This window comes from Miniopterus natalensis, chromosome 4 (assembly GCF_054644295.1).
Source record: "Miniopterus natalensis isolate mMinNat1 chromosome 4, mMinNat1.hap1, whole genome shotgun sequence".
Classification (NCBI taxonomy): domain Eukaryota; kingdom Metazoa; phylum Chordata; class Mammalia; order Chiroptera; family Miniopteridae; genus Miniopterus; species Miniopterus natalensis.
In genome coordinates, this window is record NC_142084.1 from 50,107,461 (window position 1) to 50,132,241 (window position 24,781).

Sequence of the window (24,781 nt, forward strand, 5' to 3'; positions counted from 1 at the left end):
AGGGGTCCCAGCTCCCACCACCGAGGTCCTAGACAGATCCACGTGCTCCTGGACGTCACCCTCCTTAGCGCAAACTGTCCCTAGCCATTTGAAATGACATTTTAAATGTTACATTGGAGTTTAATAAAAAGTTAAGTTTTAAAAGCCACATAAAATATATAAGAAGAAATGTTATTTTCCCATTGAAATCCCACTGAACTTGCTAAAAAATAAAAATTTACAAAGAAGTGTTTTTTCTTATGACTAGACCAAACACCCATACTATATAGAACAGTGTCTAATCCATTTCGAGTAAAAGGCAACAGCTATTTTTACGATTGTTTATAAGACCCTCTTTGAGGATCAATTTCCATATATTTAAATGCTCCTTCTATGGCGTGGCAAATGGTGGGCTAATATTAAGAAATCATCTTCTCTCTCAATGTCAAAGGTCTGACATTGAAATGAAATGTTTCAGTGGGGAACTGCTGTAAATTATGCTTCATCTCAGGAGCTAGATGATTATAAGTTACTCAGCTTCATAAGTGAAATAAAGAAAGACATGTACCACGATTTCACTTATATGTGGAATCAAAGGAACAAAATAAATGAACAAAGAATAATTGTAAGCATTTAAATTCCATTATGAAAAGACATTTCCTCAGAAAAGTAAGAAGGGTTGGCTCCTGGCTGTGCACGGGGAAACATTCCGTCTCTGCTTCTCTCCTGGCAGCTAACCACACCCAGTGTTTTCAGAGAGACCTGGGAGTTTCTAGAGAAAACAACTTGAAGCATGTCTGGTGAACTGGATGAGGGACAGGAAAAAGGGCATTGGGTAGAGGGAGAGTGCGGATGAAAGAAATTTTCCACAGGTAGATTTTTCTAGGCGGCAGAGAGAATTCATCAGGAGCAAAGTGTAAGGATGGCATGGGGCAGTGGATTCAACTAAAGACCTGAGGGTGAGAGTAGAGGGGTTTCCAAGTCAGAAGCATCTACCCTGACCCTACCTCGTCAATAGTATGCTTGTTAAGTAATCAAAAGAGCTGTTAACACAAATTGTGTTGCCCTGTAAGCGATCATCTCTTGTCTCCCTTCCTGGTGTGTCAAGGAGTCTGACTCAGAAGGGTGGTACAAAGAATGGAATGGTAGCCAGGAGCCCAGTGGCAGGAGGGAACAGAGATGACCTGAATTTTACTCGCCAGTGGCCAGCGTGGAGAGGCAACTCCACTTAGAGCTGGCTTGAGCAACAGCCAACTTGGAACCTAAAAGAGCAACAGCCTGTGTGAAAAGATGCTCAAAGTCACTAATCATCAGAGAAATACAAATTAAAATCACAATGAGATATCACCTCACAGCTGTCAGAATGGCTACCATCAATAAACCAACAAACCACAAGTATAGGTGAGGGTGTGGAGCGAAGGGAACCCTACCACACTGTTGGCAGGAGTGCAGATTGGTGCAGCCACTATGGGAAACAATATGGAGGTTCCTCAAAAAATTAAAAATAGAACTATCATATGATCTAGAGATTCCACTCCTGGGTAGTATTTATCCAAAGAAATCCAAAACACGAATTAGAAAAGACATATGCATCTTTTTGTTCTTTGCAGTATTATTTACAATAGCCAAGATATGGAAGCAAGCTAAATGTCCATCAATAGACAACTGGATAAAAAAGAAGTGGTACATATATTCAATGGAATATTACTCAGCCATAAAAAAGAATGAAATCTTACCATTTATGACAGCATGGTGGGACCTAGAGAGTATTATACTAAGTGAAATAAGTCAGAGAAAGACAACTACCATATGATTTCACGTATACGTGGAATCTAAAAAACCAAAATAAACAAAGAAAATAGAAACAGTCTCAGATATAGAGAACAGACTGAAGGTTGCCAGATGAGAGGGAACTTGGGGGACTAGGCCTAAAAGGTGAAGGGATTGAGAAGTATAGATTGGTAGTTACAAAATAGTCATGGGGATGTAAAGTACAGCATAGGGAATACAGTCAATAATATTATAATAACAAAGTATGGTGCCAGGTGGGTACTAGACTTATCCGTGGAATCACTTTGTAAGACATAAAAGTCTAACCACTATGCTGTACGCCCAAAACTAATATAATATTGAATGTCAAATGTAATTTAAAAAGTTAAAATTGGGGGGAAAAAAGCAACAGCGTATGGGATAACAGAAAAGGAAGCATGTGGGACTTCAAGACATTTGCGTTGGTGGAAGGAAAAGAGGGGAAATTTGGAAGGAGACTGATTTTCTGTGATTTCAAAGGTAGGAGGGGTATTAGGGTAAGAAAACTGAGGACTGAATGTTACTGTCACTTGCATTCACAGGCTGGGCAGTAGCAACAGCACACAGAGAATAGCTTCTATCTGTGACCACTTTTTCATACGGGAGAATTTCACTCCTATTAAAAATACCTTTTCTTTTTCTTTTTTTATATTCACCAGAGGATATTGTTTCCATTGCTTTTCAGAGAGAGTGGAAGGGAGAGAGAGAGACATCAACGTGAGAGAGACACATCGATCGGTTGCCTCCCACCCGAGCCCCGACCAGGGCCGGGGATCAAGCCCGCAAACGAGGCACGTGCCCGCGGCTGGAATCAAACCCAGGACCTTTCAGTCCGCAGGCCAGTGCTCTAACCACTGAGCAACCAGCCAGGGCTAAAAGTACCATTATGACAAATGTGTATGGTGACAATCAGACTTAAGTTTCAGTTGTAACAACTCAGGAATAATTAACCAGATTTGGGATCCCACATTCTCGGTCATGGATGGACAATAACACAGAACAGTGACACGACCCCCTGGACCTCGCTGAGCTCATCCGTGAATGAGGGAGAATGATTCTTTGCTGTTGCATGATTGTGGAGATAATGAGAATCCTTTCGGGAAAGTGTTTAGTGCAGTGTCTGGCACATAGTAAGCATCCAAGTACATTTGTTCATTGCTCCGTGAAGAGTTTACAGAACATTAAACTAGTGGCAGAGAAAGACCACATAAACATTAGAGCAAATTAGAAGGGCTTTTAATATCCACAGCACTGTGCATGAGAAAAATTGAGGACAGACTCTTTTATAAGCTAGAGTAGGGAGAAAAGCTCCCTGGACTGGGGAAAAGAAGGTAGGTTTTTGTCCTGACTCTGCTTCCTGCTCTCCTGTGCCTTTGGTTAGCTCCGTACCTAACCTCTCCCAGAATCAGATTGCTGGAGAGAACACCAAGGGACTCAGTCTCAGGAACAATAACTATTCACACATTGGTAAGATGTGACCATTATTGTTGTTAAAACACTTGCCTTAATTATTTACTGTTTCTTAATGCATAGTTGAGCAATTAGGAGATAGCAATTATAATGTTTTGTGGTTTTAATTTTTTTGAAACTGTGTTTTTATAGAAAAAGCAACCGTGGGAAGTTGGGTTGACTGGTCGGGCAGGAAACAGCACCACTATAATCGTGGTGCTAATTTACCCGAATTCTAGCTACATGAGTAGGAGGAAGAATACAGACCCTTTTGTGAGCTGGCCTTGCAAACCCAAATATAAAAAGTAAGGTCATGGTGGCCACACTTTAAATTTGGACTTGTCGTGTGTGTTTCCTAAGAGAGGATTTGGGAGTGGCAAAGGTGAAGGAGAGGGGTTGACAAGACTAATATTACAGCAGATATTTATTGAGCACATACTATGTGTCATGTACTGCGACAAACCTTTTATATGCACCATATCCTTTGCCCTATCGGTAGGCACAGCACTTCTCATTTTACAGAAAAATCAACTTGTCAGTGTTACACATATGAGTGGTTGAGATTTGAAGTCAAGTCTGTGACTCCATTCCATGTGTTTTCTATGATTGCTGCCTGAAAACAGGAATACTATAGGGAAAGGACATAAAAATGTTTGGTGCTGGAACTTATAAAGAAAGATTTACTAGTACAGGGTGGCAAAGCGCCCCAGTTTACAAAGTGCGCTTAGGAATAGGCTATTTGAGCACTAGTTTGTAATTTTGGCTCATTCTGACCTATATTCACCTGGAGATGTATACTGCTGCTGAATGAGTTTCTAGTTTGTATCCCTTTTACATCATTACAGTGTCTACCTTAATGCTTTCCCATCTTGTCCTAAGAAGATGTCTTTGCAGGGCCACTGTTTGCCTCCAGCGCTGTACTGTTGAAGTGGTGATCAGCTCTGAAGTAGCCGTTAAATTAGCGAAGCAAGACAGTGGCCAAAATGTCATTTGTGCCAAGCAGCAAGCCCTGAGTTTCATCAGAGGAGGCTGCTATTGTTTCATAAACAATAGGCATTTTGTCTAACAGAAATGCATCTGCTGGCTGCGGGAGATCATCTTTAATCCCCTCTAATGAGTTCAGTAGCTGTCACAACATTTTATGATAATTTGGGCTTAATTTTAACTGCTCTATTAGCCTGTCATGCAGCATACACAAATCCACACTTAGTTAATACCACTGCTTTATTGATTGGCCTTGGTTTTCTTTCTTTCTTTCGTTTCCCCTAATTTTGTGGTTCCACTACTCGCCAGTCACCCAGGCAGAAAAACTGGAGCCACCCTGACTCCTTATAACCTCTATTCAGCACATTTCTCGAATGTGTCTCTTCTCCATTCCTGTCACCTCTGCCTTAGTTCAGGCCCTCATTGTCACTTCCCTGGGCCACTTCAAAAGCTGCCTGCTGGGGCCCCTGTCCCCCAGGCTTTTCTCCTTAAGCTCCTTCTGAACAGTCAAGCATCTTCTATATAATCCCAGGTCTAACAAGTCTCTACCTATTTAACATCTTTCAAGAGTCCCCACTGCCTACAGAATATAGTCCAAGCCCCTGGAATGGCTTTGAGAGCCTCTCCGGCCCCCTCCCCCTCTCCCCTTTTAGCCACGACCATGACCTCAGGCACTGCTGAACTTCCTATATTTTTGCTGTGCACAAGCTGTCCCCTTGTCCCAAATGCCCTCCATGCCCACACCATCCTCCAGCTTCCTCATTCCTCGCCTAAACCCTCATCTCCCTTTGAAACATTGTTCAGATGGCACTTCCTCCGGGAAGCCCTGCCTCAGCGCACCGCAAGCCTTCACCCTCTGCTCCCCGCAGGCAGGGGGTCCTCCTGTCTGCTCCCATGTCTCCAGGAACAAATCTGGTATTTTTATAGCTGTGTTACTGTAGCCATCACTGCCCCACTACATTGTATGTTATTCTCTGTTGGTGCATCTGCTGTCCTTCTTTGGAATGTTAGCTCACTCTTTTAAAAGTAGAACAAAAAAGGTCAATGGCCTGTAGTAAAATACTCAAGAGATATGACTAGAAGGGCCATAGAAAATCATGCAAGTGGCCCTTAAACATATGAAAAGATCTTCAATCTTGCTAATAACAAGAAAAATGTAAATTAGTATGTTACTATTACCTTCTTGCCAGAGTGACATAAATCCAAAAGTTTGACAACATACCCTGGGTGAGGCTCTGTGGAAATAGTGGTTCTCAGACCCTGCTGGTTGGAATTCACGATGGTACAAACAGCACAGAGAATTTGGAAATATCAAGGAAGTTTATTTATGCTTTTCTTTGTTGGTCTGGCAATTGCATGTCTAGAAATCCATCTCAAAGATGTTCTCCAAAATATATGAGAAAATCTATGCAGAAAACTATATTTTAAAGCATTTTTTGTAATAGCAAAAGATTGGAAACAGCCCATATGAACATTAATAAGAGGGCTGGTTGAATAAATTCTGATAAATCCATTCAATTGAGTACTTTGAAGCAGTACAAAAAATGAGAAATATCTTTACATAATGTCATAAAGTGATTGCCAAATGTGTTTAGGTGAAAAAGCAAGGTGGAAAAACGTGTTTAGTTTGCTACTGTTTTTCTGAGAAAGGGGAGGATATGATTATAAATTTATATTTATAGTTTTTACAAAATTTCTTACAAGAAAAAGGAAGTAACAAGATGGAGATGACAAAGATAAAAACTAGACTTCTCTAAATATTCCAGATTTTCAGGTGCAGCCACTATGGAAAGCAGTATGGAGTTTCCTCAAAAGATGAAAAATTGAGCTGCCATTTGACCCAGTGATCCCACTTCTAGGAATATATCCTAAGGAACCCCAAGCACCAGTCGCAAAGAACTTATGCACCCCTATGTTCATAGCAGCAAATTCACAATAGCTAAGATCTGGAAACAGCCCAAGTGCCCATCAGTAGATGAGTGGATAAAAAAGCTGTGGCACATTTATAGCATGGAATACTATGCAGCTGTAAAAAAGAAGGATCTTTTATCCTTTGGGACAGCATGGAGGGAACTGGAGAGTATTATGCTAAGTGAAACAAGCCAGTCAGAGAAAGGCAAATACCACATGATCGCACTTATATGTGGAATATAATAAACAAAATAAACCGATGAACAAAGTGGAGCCAGGGACATGGAAGCATGGAACAGACTAAGGGATCTCAGAAGGAAGGTGGGGAGGGGGATTTGGGTGGGGAGAGATTAATCAAAGAACTTATATGTTTATAAGCATAATCCATGGACACAGGCATTGGTATGGGGAAAGCCTGGGGGTAGGGTGGATGTAGGGTGGAGGGGATCAATGGGGGTAAAAAGGGGATATCTGTAATATTTTCAACAATAAAGCTAAAGAAACTTAAATAAATAAATAAATAAATAAATATCCCAGATTTTAAGGATTTTACTTTGGAACCATGTAAATATTTTATTTCATTATAAAATAATTTTTTAAATCCCCCAAAAATGAACCAAAACAGAACAAATGAACCTAAATATATATTGAACTGGTGGAATAATCTCACAGGGAAGAACTGACTCGGATTTTTCTGCTTTATTGCACTTCCCTCTGGCCTCCTGCCATCAGAATTGCTGACCCTAAGCCCACACGGATTGTAAGATTTGTAACAGTCTTTAAGGCGAAGCGGAAGCCTGCTTTTCCCATGATGGGTTCATGGGAGGTCCTCAGCCAAAAAACCACGATCTCCTTCATTTTCTGTTTTTGTTACTAAAAAATTTCATTTTCCTCATTCAAGTTCTTCCTCCCTTTCTCTCTTTAGTGTCATGAAAACCACAAGAGATGTACCCCGTGGGCAGGTTCTTATCTTCCACTGGGAGGTCTCAAGCTTGGGTGGCACGGAACACGGCCGTTCTGAGGATAGGAGGTAGGTCGTTGCCAGGCAGAAGCTGTCACCTGAAGATGGAGACCCCTGGACTATAATCACCAGAACTAGGTCACCTCAGAAAGAACAGGAGAGCTTCTAAAGCTGCAAGGGGCCCACCTGGAGGTGAGGAAGAGAGCGCGTAGGCCACGGCCAAAGAAAATGACAAGAAGGCGTTCCCCCTGAAGAGCCACGGCCAAGGCCGGCCCCTGGCTGCCTGTGCGGGGAAGACGCTGTGCTTTTCTGGTGAAAGGGACGAGTGGCTGAGACGAGGAGCGCTCCTGTGGAGCACACTGTGGGCACAAGTCTATGCTGTCTGTGCCGCAAGCCAGGTTTCCTGGAAGTTGGGGGGCAAGACAGTTATTTGGGGCCTACACCTGTGAACAGAAAGAGGCTGAAGTAAGATTGGGCAGAGGAAGAAGCTGAACTGTGATGAGGGCTCAGCAGGATGTCGGCCCACAAGGTGAAAAACTGCCCAGCAGCAGCAGAAATACTGGCCGTTCGAGCCCCACCTTGCTGAGTCCCCTGACACGGACACAGGCTGCCCCCAAAAGGGCTTGACCCCAGACGAAAGAGGCAGCTCCCTGCAGCTGAAGCAGCCCCTGAACTTGCTGACAGCCGAAGGCTGTCTGCTGACAGCATTTCCTGCAGCTGAAATACAGCCCTTCCTTGGGCGAGGACCTCCTGGTGCACCTATCTTCCTCCTACCCAAAACTTCTCCAAGGCTAACGAGAGGGGTTTATGTTAATTTCTCTCAACAAACTAAAGGGATTACGCTTTCAATAAAGAACCCTGAATACTTAGTGTTGAATTTGAATTACTATTAGAATTTATATTCCATGGATGATCAGGTGGTCAGTATTATATTTCTGGGCAGGCTGGGATTAGCTGTTCATTCATTTATCCATCCCACAGACATTTATTAAATATCTATTGTATGGCAGTCTCTGGAAATTGAAATATGAATAAAAACACTTTTTCCATAAACTCCTGGGAGTTAGATTCTAGCGGGGAGGCAGACAAAATAGACAATTAAAGCAAAGTGGTAAGAGTTAAAAAGATAAGTATATACAAGATAGTATAGAAGTTAAAGGGTCATGAAGGAGAAAATACTTAGCCATGTCAGCAGGCATCCTCCTGGAGGAGGAGGTGTGGGCTCTGGCTCCCAGGAAAAGGGGTATTTGCACACAAATGTTACAGGAAGAATGAACTGCATGTGAAAGGCTCAGAAGAATGAAAGAGTATCGCATGTTATGGGAACCGTAAATAGATTGCTTATGACCAAGGCACAGATTTTGTTTAAGGAAGTATTGGAATTTGGGGCTGGAAAGACACATATATACAATTATCTCATTCATTTATTATAATTTTATTAAAATTTTATCTAATATATGCATATCCCATGGACACAGACAATAGTTTGCTGAAGGCCAAGGAAGAGGGAGGTGGGGGTGGGTAGAGGTGGGCAAAGGGGAGAAAAAAGGGGGGCAGCTGCAATAATGTCAACATTAAAAACTTTTAATAAGAATTTTTATGTTCCTCAAGTTTCTCAAATGCGTTTAACCATGGTTTGCGGGTTTTGTTTGTTTTTTTTGCAATCACACCGTCTTCAGGGAAATGTTGATCTGTGACAAGCCTGTTCTAGCCCTGAGCAGGTCTGTTCTGACTTGATACTGACAGAGAAGGAAAAGATATTATTGGATGCAGCTCCTGGGAATGCTACCCCTGCATCTCTCTGTCCTTGGAGACTGGAATACTGAACTCTGCTGGAAGGAACGCCGCGCCTCCCTGTCATAAGAGTCCTTAGCAACCACTCAGTTCAGTCCACAGACGGGGAGAGTAAGGACCACAGAGCCTCTGGCTTGCTGGTGCAGATCAAGCTAAGGAAGGTGAAGAAGCAAATCCAGGGGCACAGGTCAGACATTTGCCATGGCGTCTGTTTCGTATCGAGAGCCCATATCTGCCACAGTGGGAAAACGCATGATTTTTACAGGTAAAGAGATTTTCTGTATGCTTTCATGAGGAGGTCTAAACTTTCTTTGTACCTCACCCATATGGTGCTCACATATGATACTCACATAATGGATGTGAGAATGAAATAAGCACGTTTATTTTATATAACACTGCTACTCTTGGGCATCGACACTGTGCTGCCATAAACAGATCTGTGACATCCCAGTACTCACTATAGCTGAGCTAACTTTCATAAAGGAATGTTTTTATACCATAAAGTTTGTTTTGTGCAAGAAGAACTACTTTGATGCTAATAAAAAGTATACCTTGATCAATTTTTAATTATTACTAATTTTAAGCTTCATGTACTTTTATATAAGCTTGACATATTTGGGTGATAAAAAATTGAGCAAGATGTGCACTTAACCTAGTAAAATTGATGGCTTGTGTTTGGTTCCTTTAACTTGTTTTAAATGATTTGGGTGGTGTATGTGTTTAGAATTATGATAAAATGCAATTAAGTAGAATACAACTAATTCTGATAAATTTATAAGAAGTAAACTAAATTTCATCTTATTTCCTTTATACTTTTAAATAATAAGCATATTTTATAAGCATATCCCCTTACTTATATGTAAATTCTCACTCCAGACATGAGGAATCTGGCCCCATCTATTTGCCATTGATTTACTTGTTTAAGCATACACCTATACAAGTATCAGAATTGGTAACCTGCACTCTATAGTGAAAAAAACCCCCAAAACTTTATCAACTGGCATAATGTGCTTCCTTGCAGTTCCTTTTGCTTAAAACTTACAGGTTCTACTCATTTCCAAAGTTACTTAGGTAGCTCCCGCCCCCCCCCCCCCCCGACTCTCTTCAGAGAGGTTGTGTCATACATTTGTAATACAGTTAGATTCTCTTGTTATTGTTTGAATTCATTCCTGGAATCTCTTAAATGATTCTTTAAAAATTTGTATACATCAAGGTTTGTTCTTTGTGCTATAAAAGTTATAGGTTTTGATAAATCCATAGGTTATGTACCCATCATTTTAGAATCGTATAGAATAGCTCCACCACTCTACACATCCGCTGTGCTTCACCTACTCATTTCTCCCTTTTCTCTTCCCAACCACTGATCTTTACACTACCTCTGTAGTTTTGCCTGACTGTCATGGAGCTGGAATCATACACCATGTAGCCTTTTCAGATTGGCTTCTTTCACTTGTCAATGTGCATCTAAAGTTCCTCTTTGTCTTTTTGTAGTTTGATAGCTCATTTATCACCGAATAATATTTCATCGCCTGGATGTGCCATAGTTTGTTTATCTATTCACCTATTAAAGGACATTTTGATTGCTTGCAGTTTTTAACAATTCTTCAAAAAGCTTCTATAAACATTTGTGTGGATACGTTTTCAAATCAATTTGGTAAATATCTAGGAATGTGACTGCTGGTTCATATGGTAAGGCTATGTTTAACTTTGTAGGAAACTGCCAAACTGTCTTCTAAAGTTGCTGTACCATGGTATGGTGCATTCCCACCAGCAAGGGATGCTTTGCATCCTTGTCAGCATTTGGTATTGTCTGTTTTTTACTTTTAGCCATTCTAATAGGTATGTAGTTATGTCTCATTCTTGTTTAATTCACAATTCCCTACTGAACAATGATCATATACTTATTTGCCAGCTGTATATCTTCTTTTTTTTAAAATCCTTACCCAAGGATATTTTTTCCATTGCTTTTCAGAGAGGGGAAGACAGAGAGAGAGAGAGAGAGAGAGAGAGAGAGAGAGAGAGAGAGAGAGAGAGAGAGAGAGAGAGAGAGAGAGAGAGAAGCAGCAATTGGTTGCCTCCTATATGTTTTCAGTCCAGGCTGGGGATCAAGCCTGCAACTGAGGTAAGTACCCTTAGCTAGAATTGAACCCGGTACTCTTCAGTCTGTGGGCCAAGGCTCTAACCACTGAGACAAACTGGCTTGGCTAAATATCTTCTTTGGTGAGATGTCTGTTCATAATGTTTGCCTATTTACGAATTGTTTTTTTAAATTTTCTTAGGGTTGAGTTTTAAGAGTTCTGTGAATATTTTACGTACAAGTACGTTATTGGATAAGTGTTTTGGAAATATTTTCTCCCAGTCTATGACTTGTCTTTTCCTTCTCTTAACAGAGTCTTTCATAGAGCAGAAGTTTTTAGTTTTAATAAAGTGCAACTAATTCATTTTTCTTCCATGGATTATGCTTTTTATGTTCTATCTAAAAATTCATCCCCAAACCCAAGATCACCTAGATTTTTCTCTTATATTTTCTTCTAGAAGTTTTACAGCGCTGTGTTTTCATTCAGGACTATTATCTGTTTTAGGTGATTTTTGTATGTCAAACTTTTCATTTCTATCAGCCAATAAATTTCTTCTTTGCCTCAAGCCAGTTTTCTGTCACTTGCAACTGTGTGTCTTAATCAGTGCTTCAAACTTCTTCTAATTTATGAGAATGTATTTTTAGTTTCATGTATTTACATAGTTCAAATTCTTACTACCTTTAATATATTTATGGTGTTTGCCCAGCCAGGGTGGCTGAGCAATTAAGCATCGACCTATGATCCAAGAGATCAAGGTTTGATTCCCGGTCAGGGCACATGCCCGGGTTGTGGGCTCGATCCCCAGTCAGGGGTGTGCAGGAGGCAGCCGATCAATGACTCTCATCATTGATGTTTCTCTCTCTCGCTCTCCCTCTCTCTTCCTCTCTCTAAAATCAATAAAGATATATATTTTTAAAAAACAAAAACAATGAAGTATGATGAAATAATTTTTAAAAATTATCTTGAATGCTGATATGAAAGGAAGAACTAGCCAGATTAGAAGACAAGACAATAGCTGAGAAATTTTGTGACAAATTTGGGGATGATTTCAGAGCACTTTTAAGAGTTTTGTAGGATTTTTTATTGATGTCCTTTCATTTTAAAATAAAAATTTTCTTTCGTAGTTTTCATTTTTTTAATTCCTCGTGAGACTTCATGATTTTCTTAGATTAGCCACAGTGTGTATTAGTATATCTTGACCACTTAACTAATTTGACCACTCATCAAGTTTTACTTTTCTATCAAATGTTAATAGTTTTCCCTTTAAAATAGATTTTAAAATATATTTTTGATAATTTTTATCAAATAGATTTAAAATCCAATTTAACAAATATAAATCGAATCCCTATTGAATACTAAAAACTTCTTAGCCAGGAGCTTTGGACAAAAAAATGAACATGAATAAGATGTACATGTACATGTATACACTATTTGTTCTGGTTAGAACATTACAGGTCATCTAGTTATCCCATTTGTTTAAGCTAAATAGCATTCATGGCATAGTGTGGCACTGAAAAGGAACATGGATCCAACTCCAAAGGGCTTGAGAAATCACGTAAAAGAAGTGGGAAAGAGGGAAATGACCACATTACCATCCACAAGACTCAGCCTTATGTTTCGGTTTTTCTCGTTTTCCCATTCCTTCCCTTCCTTTTGGAATAATTAGAGCATCCATATTGTAGATGGATCTCAGAATTTATTTCGTTTGCAATTAACAAAATGATAGAGATTCCTTTTAAGAAAAAGTCAGTGAGTCCAACTTTTAAAATATTTTAAAAAGTTGATATGTAGCATATACTTTATTAAGTACATTAATCTTATGTTCCGCTTGATAGCATTTAAAAAGTGAATACACCTATATGTCTACTTTTTAGATGAAGATTATGAACATTTTGATTACCCTAAAAAATTTATTTATGTTTTTTCCTGGTTAATCCCCCCAAAGTCAAACACTGTTCCAAAAAAGTTTATACACACTTCAAATAACTATAAAGGCAGTGTTTATTAAAATAAATTGCATTTTTAAAATTGATCTACCAGCTGTTAAAGTGTGTAAACATTTTTTTTGGATTCCCTGTATATGTTTTTGATAACCGTGAGTTTAATATGATAGGGTAAATTATTGTCTTTATTTTGAAAACATTTTATTTGATGGCTTATTTTTCCACACAAGTTTTACTATCAACTTGCTAAGCTTTATTATCTAGTTAGCAGATTTCATAGGTAATGTTATTTTTACATTACAAAAATTTTACTATGAAAATTAATATCATAAACACAGTCATGAAGAGGTTTTAAACGTATTTTAGAGCATGATTATATATTTTTAAAACATCTATTTACATATAAATGACATCATTTGTTTACCCAGTTACAGGTCTTATGCTGTTTTAAAAATATAAAATTACATTTTAAAAATAGATTTTTTTCATTCAAATTTTTAAATAAATGTCCAGTTGGTCCAAATCAAAGAGATTTATGGAATAATTAATATGGGATGTTCAATATAAAAGCACCATAACAGATAATCTATCATTTTTTAGATGCAAATGCTGAGGTTCAGAGAGCTAAGTGACTTGCTCAAGGTCACACTGCCTTGATCAGAAGATTGTAAGTCCCTGCCTGCCCCCTGTTTATATGATGTATTTATGTGCATTACTTCCAGGTATCTGACTAAATAAAAAAATGTATTTAGCCAGCCAGTGTATATCTACTAGAAGATTTGCTCATGTAAACCAGGAATATTGCAGAATTCTACCTTATAAAGGAATGATCATGACATAGAATTTCTGTTATAAATGTATTAGAATATGAAATACTCTCTCGGACACAGCCAAAAGCAATATGATGAATGAAACTATAAGTGGTAGGGGAAATACATAAATGTGTATATAATTTTGAAAAGCATTGCTCCATTAGCCTGGGTTTCAGACCCATTTATTCATCTCATTTTTTGCCCTGTGAAACTGCCACACTAATAGTTATGTCTCAAATTCAATTATTTTAAAAATAGAAAATGACTTCACACTGAACTGCCAGTGGTTTCGTTTTTGAAGAAAGAATAAAACACTCCTGACTGCAAATTCAGCTTACGTCTCACCACTATAATTCATGAAGCAAAGATTTTAGATTTTTAAAAACTAAATCATGACAGAAGCTTACACATTTTAATGGCACTGACACATTTGGTTGGCTAACCTGCATTTATTCTATAATCATAGAATATGATTTACCTGAATCAAAGTTTATCTATAAGGGGCAGCAGTTCCAAATCAATCCTTCCTTAAATTGTTGGTCATCTAAGTCATCACCAATGTGATTTGCAGGGAAAAAAACCACATTAGCTGCTGCCGCCACTTTGAAAAGCATCTAAACCAAGCTCTTAGAAGAGACTTTCTTTTTTTATTTTTATTTTTTTTAAAAATATTTTTATTGATTTCAGAGAGAGGAAGGGAGAGGGAGAGAGAGATAGAAACACCAGTGATGAGAGAGTCATAACCGCGATCTCCTGCATCCTAGGTTGATGCTCAGCCGCTGAGCCACGCCGGCTGGGCAGAAGAGAACTTCTAAGGGCCAGCTTTTTTGTTTGTTTTTTAGAACAATAAACACCTTTATTACATGAACTAAGATGGGAAAGAGAAGGACTTATTTGCCTTTCTGGATCTTGAGTTAATTTTCCAAAGTTGATACCTGATAGGTTACATTAATATAGTCTCTTTAAATCAGGGAGGAATGCTCAGGATTAAGAAAAAAAAAAAAAAAAAGTTTTTTATTGAAACTGTTTGAAAAAATGAATTCTTTTGTCAAAGATAAGTTAATTGTTTACTGTGCAAACTTCTAGAAAACAGGAATAAGCATGAAGATCCTATTTCAGGAAACAAGGTTGTAAACTTAGTCATAATCTTGGCTTTTCCTCCTAACCTTTCTGACCTCAGTTTTCCCAGTAACTTGGGAATAGTAGTGCCTATTTCATAAGGTTTTCTATGATGATTTAATGAAATGAAAGTGCCTGCATAGACCATAAATTTAATAACATTTTTGAACTTTTATTCTTCTTAAGTAGTTGTGTACTTTTTTTTTTCTGTGAGAAGCTGATTTTCTGGAAGAGGGAGAGAACACAAAAATCATCCTTAAAATTCTATTTTTTCATAATAAACCAAACAACTGCACTTTATTCCCCAAAGTCTGAAATCATAAGCAAGTTTTTAAAGGGCACAGAAAGAAGTAATCTGAGATGATCTGAACTCAGTTTCATTTTTAAACTGAAATGTGCATATTAATCACCTGGGGAGTTTAGTTAAAATGCAGATGCTGATTCCATTGGTCTGCAATGAGGAGCCTGGGAATCTGCATTTCTACTGAATTCCCAGGTGATGCCAGGCTGTGGTTCAGGGACCACACTTTGAGTAACAAGATCTAAACTCTTCTGGCTCCACTACTTACTATTGTTACCTTGGGCAAGATATTTACCTCTCTGTGCCTCAATTATGCCATTTGCACAACAGCAGTAATACCCACTGCATAGGGTTTCTGGGAATTTTAAGTGAGTTAAACACAGAATACTTAGAACAGTGCTTGGCATGCTGTGAGCTCCATATACATGTTATCATCATCTGACAAGGATCACTAGCAATATAAGTAAATTGTGGGCCCAGAAGATGATGCCACTGGTTATTCAGATAGAGCCCACACAAAGAAATATATATATTTTTTACCGGTTAACTATTGGCCTTTTAGATTTTCCTATAAATCTGATCTAAATAATACTAAAGAATACAAGTTCTGTTAAAAAGATATTATGGTAGAGTGGCAGATTTTGGAATATTACTTATAAACCTCATTAATTTATGTAATCTTCGTTGATGAAAACCATACATCATTCTGGCCCTAGCTGGTTTGCTCAGTGGTTAGAGCACTGGATCACGGACTGAAGGCCCTGGGTTCGATTCTAGCGACGAGCAGGTATCTTGGTTGCAGGTTGATCCCCTGCCCGGGTCGGGGCGCTAGCAATATAAGTAAACTATGTGGGAGGCAACCACTCTCTCTCTCCCTCTCGCTTCCACTCTCTCTGAAAAGCAATGGAGAAAAATATCCTCAGGTAAGGATTAAAAAACCAAAAACCAAAACCGATATGTCCTTCTATAGTCAAGAAGAATAGAAGGATCTACATGGGGTGCCCTGGGTGGAAGCTTTTCGCTACAGACATCACGCTCACCTCTCTCTCTCTCTCTCTCTGGTGTCTCCCCCCCCCTCCCCGCAAGAGGACAGGAAGCACACGCTGGGCTCCAGCAAGGAAGCCCTTTCCCTTTGCCACCGCTGGGCACGGTCCTCGCCAATTTCCCTCACAGCAAGTGGTAAAAAATAAAGAGCCTCAGTGTCTTGCTAACCCCAGTTGTTAGCAATTATCTCAGAAAAGGGCGAACCTTTCACAGAGCTTATTAAAAGGCCCCTTTGACCATAAGTATCATCTTTAATAGGCTCGGGGAAAAGTTCGAGGCAGAGAGAAGGTTATCCATACCTTTAAGCATAACACCCCGGAACGGGACGACAGCTCACTTATTGGGCCAGGTCGTTTATGTGCGGCAGCAATTTCTAAAACAAAGGCAATAATTTCTGGAGACTGCAGAGTTGCAGGAGAGTAGGTCATTTAAAGGGAAGAAAGAAGTAGGCTGGTTGCTCCTGCTCTGTAACAGGGTTGAACTAGACAGATGTCTCCAGGAAACCTGCCATCTCATTGCCAAGCAGAGGCCGAGGGGGCCTGAGTTTCTCCGACAAGGACCTGGAACCACATGAGGAAGCTGGTGGCGGAAAGGGGAGATTTTGTTCATTTCTAAACCTCATTCTCCTAAGCCGAGGGAACTGCCCTGGGGAGGGAGGTGGGGGCACTGAGGGCGGGGCCTGGAACCTAAGGGGCCGGAATCAATGCAGCAGCTCCCCAGTTTAATAAACAATGATCAGAATTCACAGTGCACCCCTAGCTGGTTTGGCTCAGTGGTTAGAGCATCAGCCTGCGGACAGAAAGGTCCAGGGTTCAGTTCCGGCCAAGGGCACGTACTTCCATTGCGGCTCGATTCCCAGCTCTGGTCTGGGTGCCTGCGGGAGGCAACAAATCGATGTGTCTCTCTCACCTTGACATCTGTCAGGGAGGTGGCTACTGAGGGAAAAAGGGGCATGGTGAGCCAGGAAATGTGAGCCAAATCCAGTTTGGGGGTCTTTGTCACGTTCTACGGCCAATACTAAGATCTCCCTGAAGGGGTCTCTTAGCTAACCACAATCCCAAATCTAGGGTGCTGATTCTAGAAATTTAATATGCTTGAGAACCACTTCTGGAGGCTTTTATGAATGCAGAATGCTGAAAATCCTGAGTTTCTGGGGCCCTAGAACGTGCATGTTAAACAAGCACACCAAGAGAGTGAGATACAGGTCCATATGTGCATTGTTGTGAGGAACACAGTGGGCCCCAGGGCAATAGGAACTGTATGCATTCTGCTCCTGGGAGCTCACACATGCTCTAGTTCTATAACTGTGAGGTCTAACTTGCCTCCTGTCAGATCAGAAGTCTCAGCTCACAATCACTGATTTTTAAAAGTAATGTAAAAGCCCACACTTTTAAAAAGAAGAATAGGAACATCTGTATACTTCAAATTAATGTGCATTATATCATTCTGTAAGTGATTATATAAAAGTGAAATACATTTTTCAGCCCAATGAATTATGTCACCAATGACAGGATAATTAGGAGTCTATGTAGTCAAAACTTAGGCAAACAAAGCTATCTGAAGTTAAAGGAAGATTAGTGAATAAATGCTGATAGCACTGGAGTTAGATAAATTCTTTGTTCATAGCAAGGAAATAATACCTCCTACATTAGAGGTTTTTCAGACTCTTTCAAACTTCAATTTACAAGCTAAGCTATTGCCACCTTCTTTTCACAAAATAGACACAGAACAATGTAGACATGCTAGTCATGTGGGCTAAATAAAGAAATGTAAAGAAACCAAACCTATGATTCTACAATCCTAGGAACTGCCATGGTAAATCTCATTCCTTTCCTTTCCTGAGGCTTGTGTGGCCACTTAGAACATAGGATCCACCTTGGGGCCACACTCACTTCCCCGTCACCACCCCTCACATGGTATGCCTGTGCCTATGTGCGCACACACCCACCCTTTGACTGGAAATGCTCTGAGGAATGTCTGCAGGGATACAAAAATAGATAGCTTATCATTGACCTGGGATACAATTACTCAGAAGATAAAGACTGAAATGAGAGTTTGCAGTAAATCCCCAACACTGTGATAACCCTACCTCTGCTTGCGAGGGAGGGGCGGCGCTGTGGAAATACCGTCTAGGTATAGATTGTTCTATGTGAGGACTAAAAAGTAGGAGGTTATTTACATTAGTCTACATATAGGTCAAGAACCCCATTCATCGTTGTTAAATAAACAACTCCCTGCTGCTCCTCCCCAGGGCACTTTGAGCTCAGGGCAAGCAGCAGTCATTCACAATCCGTGTGGGAGACTGAAAGCCTGTGCCTGCATGATTTGGGGTCTGAGCACCATGGTCGCCCTGGTCCACAGCATTTTCATCTGACTGCAGTCCCAGTTTTAATGGCCTTGGAGGGCAACACTGGGAGGGAGTGATATTCATTTGTCAACATCCAGTCTTTAAGCCAGGGTGTCTCAACCATGATCTCCAAATTTGGGTGGGTGTTTGTCCAGTCATTTTTGTGTGATGATGTAACAAACTTAGACAGAATCTACATGTGAATGTTCACCTCACCTCTGTGAATCACCTAAAATAATGACAGTGTCTTTGCTTAAAATGTTTCGAAGCAAAAACATATATTTGGGGCTGAGATCGTGCCCAAAGGAAAATTATATATTGTACAAAAAGGCCATCTCTTAAAGCAGAGAGTTCACCAAAGGTGGGATAGGGTAGCCCCAAAGATAAATGAAAAGAGGAAGCCACCGCACCCCTGCCTGGCCCAAAGGCAGAGGGTCCAAGGTCAGGGCTACTTTAATTTGCCTCACTTTCTACATCCCAACTAAACACAATTGAGTAGATAAAATTTTGAGCAAGTGACTCCCACATAAAGCAGCTTTAAAGACAATGGTTACCAGAGTGGTTATTCCTGCAGTCTGTTCATCAAAAGGGATCACAAGTATTTGGATCTTCTATCTCCTCCCTTCTCCAAAGGACTGATATGCCCTTAACCCCTGAGTCTACTCCCCAATCTCTCCCTATTTCTTCTACAGTTACAAAAGAGCTGTACATAGATTATCACAAACCATAGTGGATCTCTGTTTACATTTAAAAAAAACTGATGCCAAAAGAGACATTTAAGGAATCTTGATTAGAGCTTTGAAATTCAGCCCCAGTACTCAGCGGGTTTACTGTCCCCACGCCCACCCCACCCCACCAGGCAAATCCTGCAGGCCCGGTGGCTACTGTGGGCCTCCTTGTACATCTATTTTGTTCCCTTCTCTGGCTTTAGCTTCTCCTGTTGCCCAGCTTGGGACCTTCTGTTCTAGCCACACCCACATTTTTAAGGTGACCAATTGCCCCATTTTACCCAGGATGAGGAGTTTCCCGGGACACTGAATTTTCAGTGCTAAGACTGGGATGAGTTGGTTACCCTAACTCTGATCCTTAGTTGCTGCCCTTGCCAGGCCATCCTCCTCAACCGCAACACATCCAGTTCAAGGTGCAGATAGAATTCATTATCTGATTTCTGCACGAAGCAGGACAGTGAAGAAGTGTTCCCGATGTCAGGGCACTAGGCAAGAGTTCCCTCATATATTAGCCATTACTAACTTCCTCCCTTGCACTGATCGGAGAAAGATGAAAAGGCCCAGCTATTCCACAGACATCACTCGGTAGATGTCCACCTCTATGCTGAGGAAATCGTGCCCAGGTATAGACAGGTGATAATCACTCGCCTCTTTACCTCTGTCTAATTTGGAACTGCTATTCCTCTCGACTCAAGACCAGTTGCATCAGAACATCTATTGAGTTTACTGTAAACCCAAGCAGAAGACTCTAATCTATCTCAACTTGTTTCCAGCAATTCAAGATGACTTCAAATTTTGCAAAGAGTGCAAGACGGGTATTCTGGGCCATTATACTTGCTTGGGGGTAAAAAAACAAAATGTCTTCTTCTTTTGTATGTTTTGAACTTTTTTTTGTTTTTTGTTTTGCCATTTAATGATAGCTGTCCATGCATTTGTCCAGTTTCCATCATTAGCTGACATGTATTACCTAATGTTAGAGTGCAAATAAGAGGACCACCGTAACAAGTTGGCTAGACTGAACTCATGGCCACTCCCTAAACATGGTGGGTCTGTGCTCTGCCAACTTAGCTAAGCTAGAACTACCTTTACCAGAATGCTTTGCTCTGCGCAGTTTTGGATTAGGCTAGACCACAAGAGACATTTTGCGTGCAGTGTGGAAGGTGGAAGTGAAGCAGTGGGCAAATTATTTCTATGCCCAGGAGGTTGGTGCGGGCCACCAGGTGATGTTGCAGTTCATGCCCACCGTTGCTGACACGTTGGCTCACCTTGTTGGTGGGGCGGCAGCTCCTTTGGAGCCTTCATACTTCCTTCTTCAGCTTCATTGCCTTCTGGGCCAGATATTTAGCACTGTGGCAAAAGGCACCAGTTTTCACTTGGATGGGTCGGGTCTAGTTAATCCTTGTAGGTTCCAGTTTATCTTACAAACCCACATTGTCTTGACCCGTTGTTTTGATCTGTTGCTTGTTTGCCAGCATCTGATCACTCTCCTGGCCTGGTGGTGATGGACTGCCTATCCATGCTGGGTATACCATGGCCAGTTTTTCTTATGAAGCTATGTATTTTGGTGCTCCAGCTGAGGGACAAGGACTTCTGGGACTCACCTTCTTTCTGGTCCCAACTTCAAAGGCTAGGCAGACAGCACCAAGGGCAGACTAACGCAGAGTACACTCAAAAATGTTTATACAGGAAAGGGGTGAGTGAGTTGAATATTGACAATTCCTTGAGAAGTTTGCAGTCTAAGGCATTTCCCTTTATCGTACTATTCGTAGGCACTATTTATATGTTTGGCCAATAGTTCTGCTATCCAGAGAGTCATTCTGGATATCTGTTTAACTCTAACCTGGGGCAATAATTATCTCGGCACAAAAGGACAATGCAGATGGAACACATCACTGTTCACTATATTTGCCTATTTCTTTCCCAAAGCAGATTAGTGTGTTACTAGAAAGGAGTCCTCTGTAAGATCTTCCCTCATCCAAAGTTTCTCTAACACCACTTTCTCAATGTTTCATATGATTTGTTCACTAATAGAGCACTGCTGAGAGCAACATCCAGACACAGATTTTAGACAAGGAGCTCCCTCCCACCTGCTTCCTCCAATCTATACTCTATTCGCCCAGGCTCCCTTCTCTCATTCCTCCCTACAGAGCTTTCCACGGTGATGCTTGCTTATGTTCGTGCTCTTTTAAGACAGAGACTTGCTTTTTAGTAGAAATGGAAAAGTAAAGATATTGCAGATGCAATGTGGGAAGCAATGGGAGGGAATCAGAAAAGTTCAAAGGGAATGCATTTAACCCCTTCCTTCTCCCCGTGGCCCAGCTGCTGCTCACCCCAGGCCTCTCTGTGGGAGGCAGTCTGCTGTAAGGAAAAACAAGAAATCCAGAGCACAGTAGGACTCCCCACTTTAGCCTTTTTAACTGACAATCAAGTGTGAAGTAACTGGGCTGCAACCAGAAGGGGTTACCAAGGAAATAACACAGAAAAGATGACAACCTAGAAAGCCCCCCTAAGCGAGAAGAGAGAAGAAAAATAACAGAATTAATCCTCTCCTTTTCTTTTACTAACTAGAAGTTAGAAACTAGAAAAAGGTCTGTAATTTTTAAGTTGTTGCATTTCTCTCCACTAATAATGAGCACCAGATGGAGCAGAGATAATTATTTTGTAATTTGTGAACACTGCAACAGTAAGTGGGTTAAAGAGAGTTCAGCTCATTGGTCCATGCTTATCACTTTCATTTCTTCATCTGCTGTAAAGAATAGACAGTGTTTGAAGAGGGTGGGAAACTGTGAGATGTTTTATATGAACCTACACATATCGCGGCGGCCTGAAGGATGGACACTGGCAGTGATGTTGGAAATCCGCTTAATATTCCATTTCTCTTACATAGAGGGCAGGGAAATTGAACAGAGTCCCATCCCCACATTTCATATGTATTTGATTGTATACTTATATTTTTTAAATTACAAATTCTAATTTTTCAAATCTGTGTGTTGACTTCACTGATCTCTCCAAGTCCTGCACAAGACCCATATTTTCCATGACTACGTCTCATTGATCATGCCTTTCTTTGAATTTCTCTTTTAATGAAAGGCAGCCTCGCCCATCTCTGGGCAAGCTGTTCAATGTGTAGGACAATTTTCTTAGCTAGATTATAACCTGTGTGGGGGCTGGACCAAGCCTGATCCTTTTGTCTCCTCCCCACCCATCAACCTAACACTGCTCATGTAGTAAGCACTTATATAATTTTTAAATAGCTATAGTTATTAGTCAGTCTAATTGCACGAAATTTTAGGTTTCACTCTTTTGTCAGCTTATTAATATGTTATTCATATTTATGCATAAACTACAATGCAAAGCAATATAAAAAGTTGAATTTTTTACTCCAACTCTCTTTATCCTAATAGACTATTTGTCTTCTCTTGGTCTAGCAAATCTTGAAATTTTGTGTTACAATATTTGCAAAGGCATGAAGACAAATGCCTAGAAGTCCTACCATTGTTCCTGGCTTTTGCTTTACAAAAAAGACTAAGTGATACTTAATTAAATTTCATTTCTAAATGCTTTGCTACACTTGTAAAAAAAAATTCTTCCTAAATGGAAAATTATTCGCTGTATTTAAAAAACTGAATCCTTCCTGCAGAAAGAAGTGTAATACTACTTCCAAGTGTGTTGCTGAGAGGTCTGTACCTGATTGGTTCACATGAGACATTGGCTTTCTCCCTTCCTCCAATCAGGGAATTCTTTCTATAACATGCATATCACACATTTGTTCATTTATTCCACAAATATTTATTGTATGTCACCCCCAGGCATTCCCTGCATTTGTATAGTGATTGAGGAAGGGAAAGTGACCAAAGGCAAAACAAACCTGGGACTTGCCAGTTCTGCTAGTTTAGGGTCAATTAACGTCTAGCAATCTTGTTAAATTGTTTACATTCTTGTAGGGCTTGGAAGTCCCCAAACTGATTTTTCCCATAATTCAGTAAACATATGATTTTATTACCATCACTGTGATGGCAACACTTGAGAAAAATTAAGTTACAATTCATCTCATTCATTTGAAAAGAAAATGTAGGAAAAAAGCATTAAACAAAGAATTAGGCTGCTGGTTGATAGACCAATGACACATCATGATAACATAGTGTCTGTGTTTAATGTGTTTCAGGAGGAACAGATCCACCAAGAGGGAGTGCCATGTGGGGTTACCTACTAAAGCTCTCTAAGAGAGCTTTTCTAATTATTTTTCTTTTAAAAAATTGCTATGCTATGTTATTGTAAACATAACATAAAATGATAAATATAAAATTTTTAAAACATAGAATGGTAAATACTTAAAAACTTACAGTCCTGCCTGGCCACTCATGGCTCAGCGGTTGAGCATCGACCTAGGATCCAGGCGATCAGGGTTCGATTCCCGGTCAGGGCACACGCCCAGGTTGCGGGCTCGATCCCCAGTGTGGGGAGTGCAGGAGCCGATCAACGACTCTCTCATCATTGATGTTTCTTTCTCTCCCTCTCCCTTCCTCTCTCTGAAATCGATAGGGATATATTTTAAAAAAACACACACATACACAAAAAACATACAGCCCTGTAGTGGTAAGTACATTTCCATTGCTATGCAACCCTCACCACCACCCAGCAGCAGAACTTTTTCATCTTGCAAAATTGAGACTCTGTGTCCATTAAACACTAGTTCTCCATTTCCCCCTTTCCAGCCCCTCTCAACCACCATACTATTTTCTGTCTCGACCACTTTAGTAATTTCATATAAGTAGAATCACTTTTGTGACTGGCTTATTTCACTTAACATAATGTCCTCAAGTTTCATCTATGTTGTAGCTTGTGCCACAGTTTCCTTCCTTTTTATGAGTCATTGGATGAATAATGACTCATTGTACATTTTTATGGACTGAGTTGTCCTCCCTTCTCCTTGGCAGTTTTCATATGTTGAATCCACAATCCCCGATGTGATTGTATTTGGAGACAGGTCCTTTATGGGGGTAATGGAGGTTACATAAGGTCATAGGGTGGGGCTCTAATCCCATGAAATTGGTATCCTTATAAGGAACACCAGAGCTCTTTTTCTCTCCAGGTATGCACAGAGAAAGGCCATGTGAGGACACAGAAGGAAGGGGGTCATCTGTAAATAAGGAGAGAGGTCTCACCAGAAACTGGCCCTGGAAGGCACCTTGACTTGGACTTCCAGCCTCCAGAATTATAAGAAAATTAATTTCTATTGTTTAGCCCACCTAGTCTAGTATTTTGTTATAAAAGCCCTAGCACACACACACACATACACACACACACATACCGCATTTTGTTTACCTGGCCATCCATCAATGGACATTTGGGTTGCTTTACCTTTTGGCTACTGTGCATAATGCTACCGTGGAACTGCTGGATCATATGGGAACTCTACGTTTAATTTGTTGAGGAATCATCACACCATTTTCTACAGCAGCTGTGCCATATTACATTTCCACCAGCAATGCACAAGGGTTCCCATTTTTTATCTCTCATTT

At 40.3% G+C, this 24,781-nt stretch overlaps 1 protein-coding gene across 1 annotated transcript in view; it reads left to right on the forward strand.

Moving 5' to 3' along the window:
- The first annotated feature begins 9,088 nt into the window (after positions 1 to 9,088).
- SPMIP2 (sperm microtubule inner protein 2) overlaps positions 9,089 to 24,781 on the forward strand; it is a 71,691-nt gene continuing 55,998 nt past the window's right edge. Inside the window, exon 1 of the mRNA XM_087816143.1 lies at positions 9,089 to 9,152. Coding sequence (XP_087672269.1) covers positions 9,089 to 9,152 — 64 coding nt within the window. The remainder of the gene's footprint in view (positions 9,153 to 24,781) is intronic.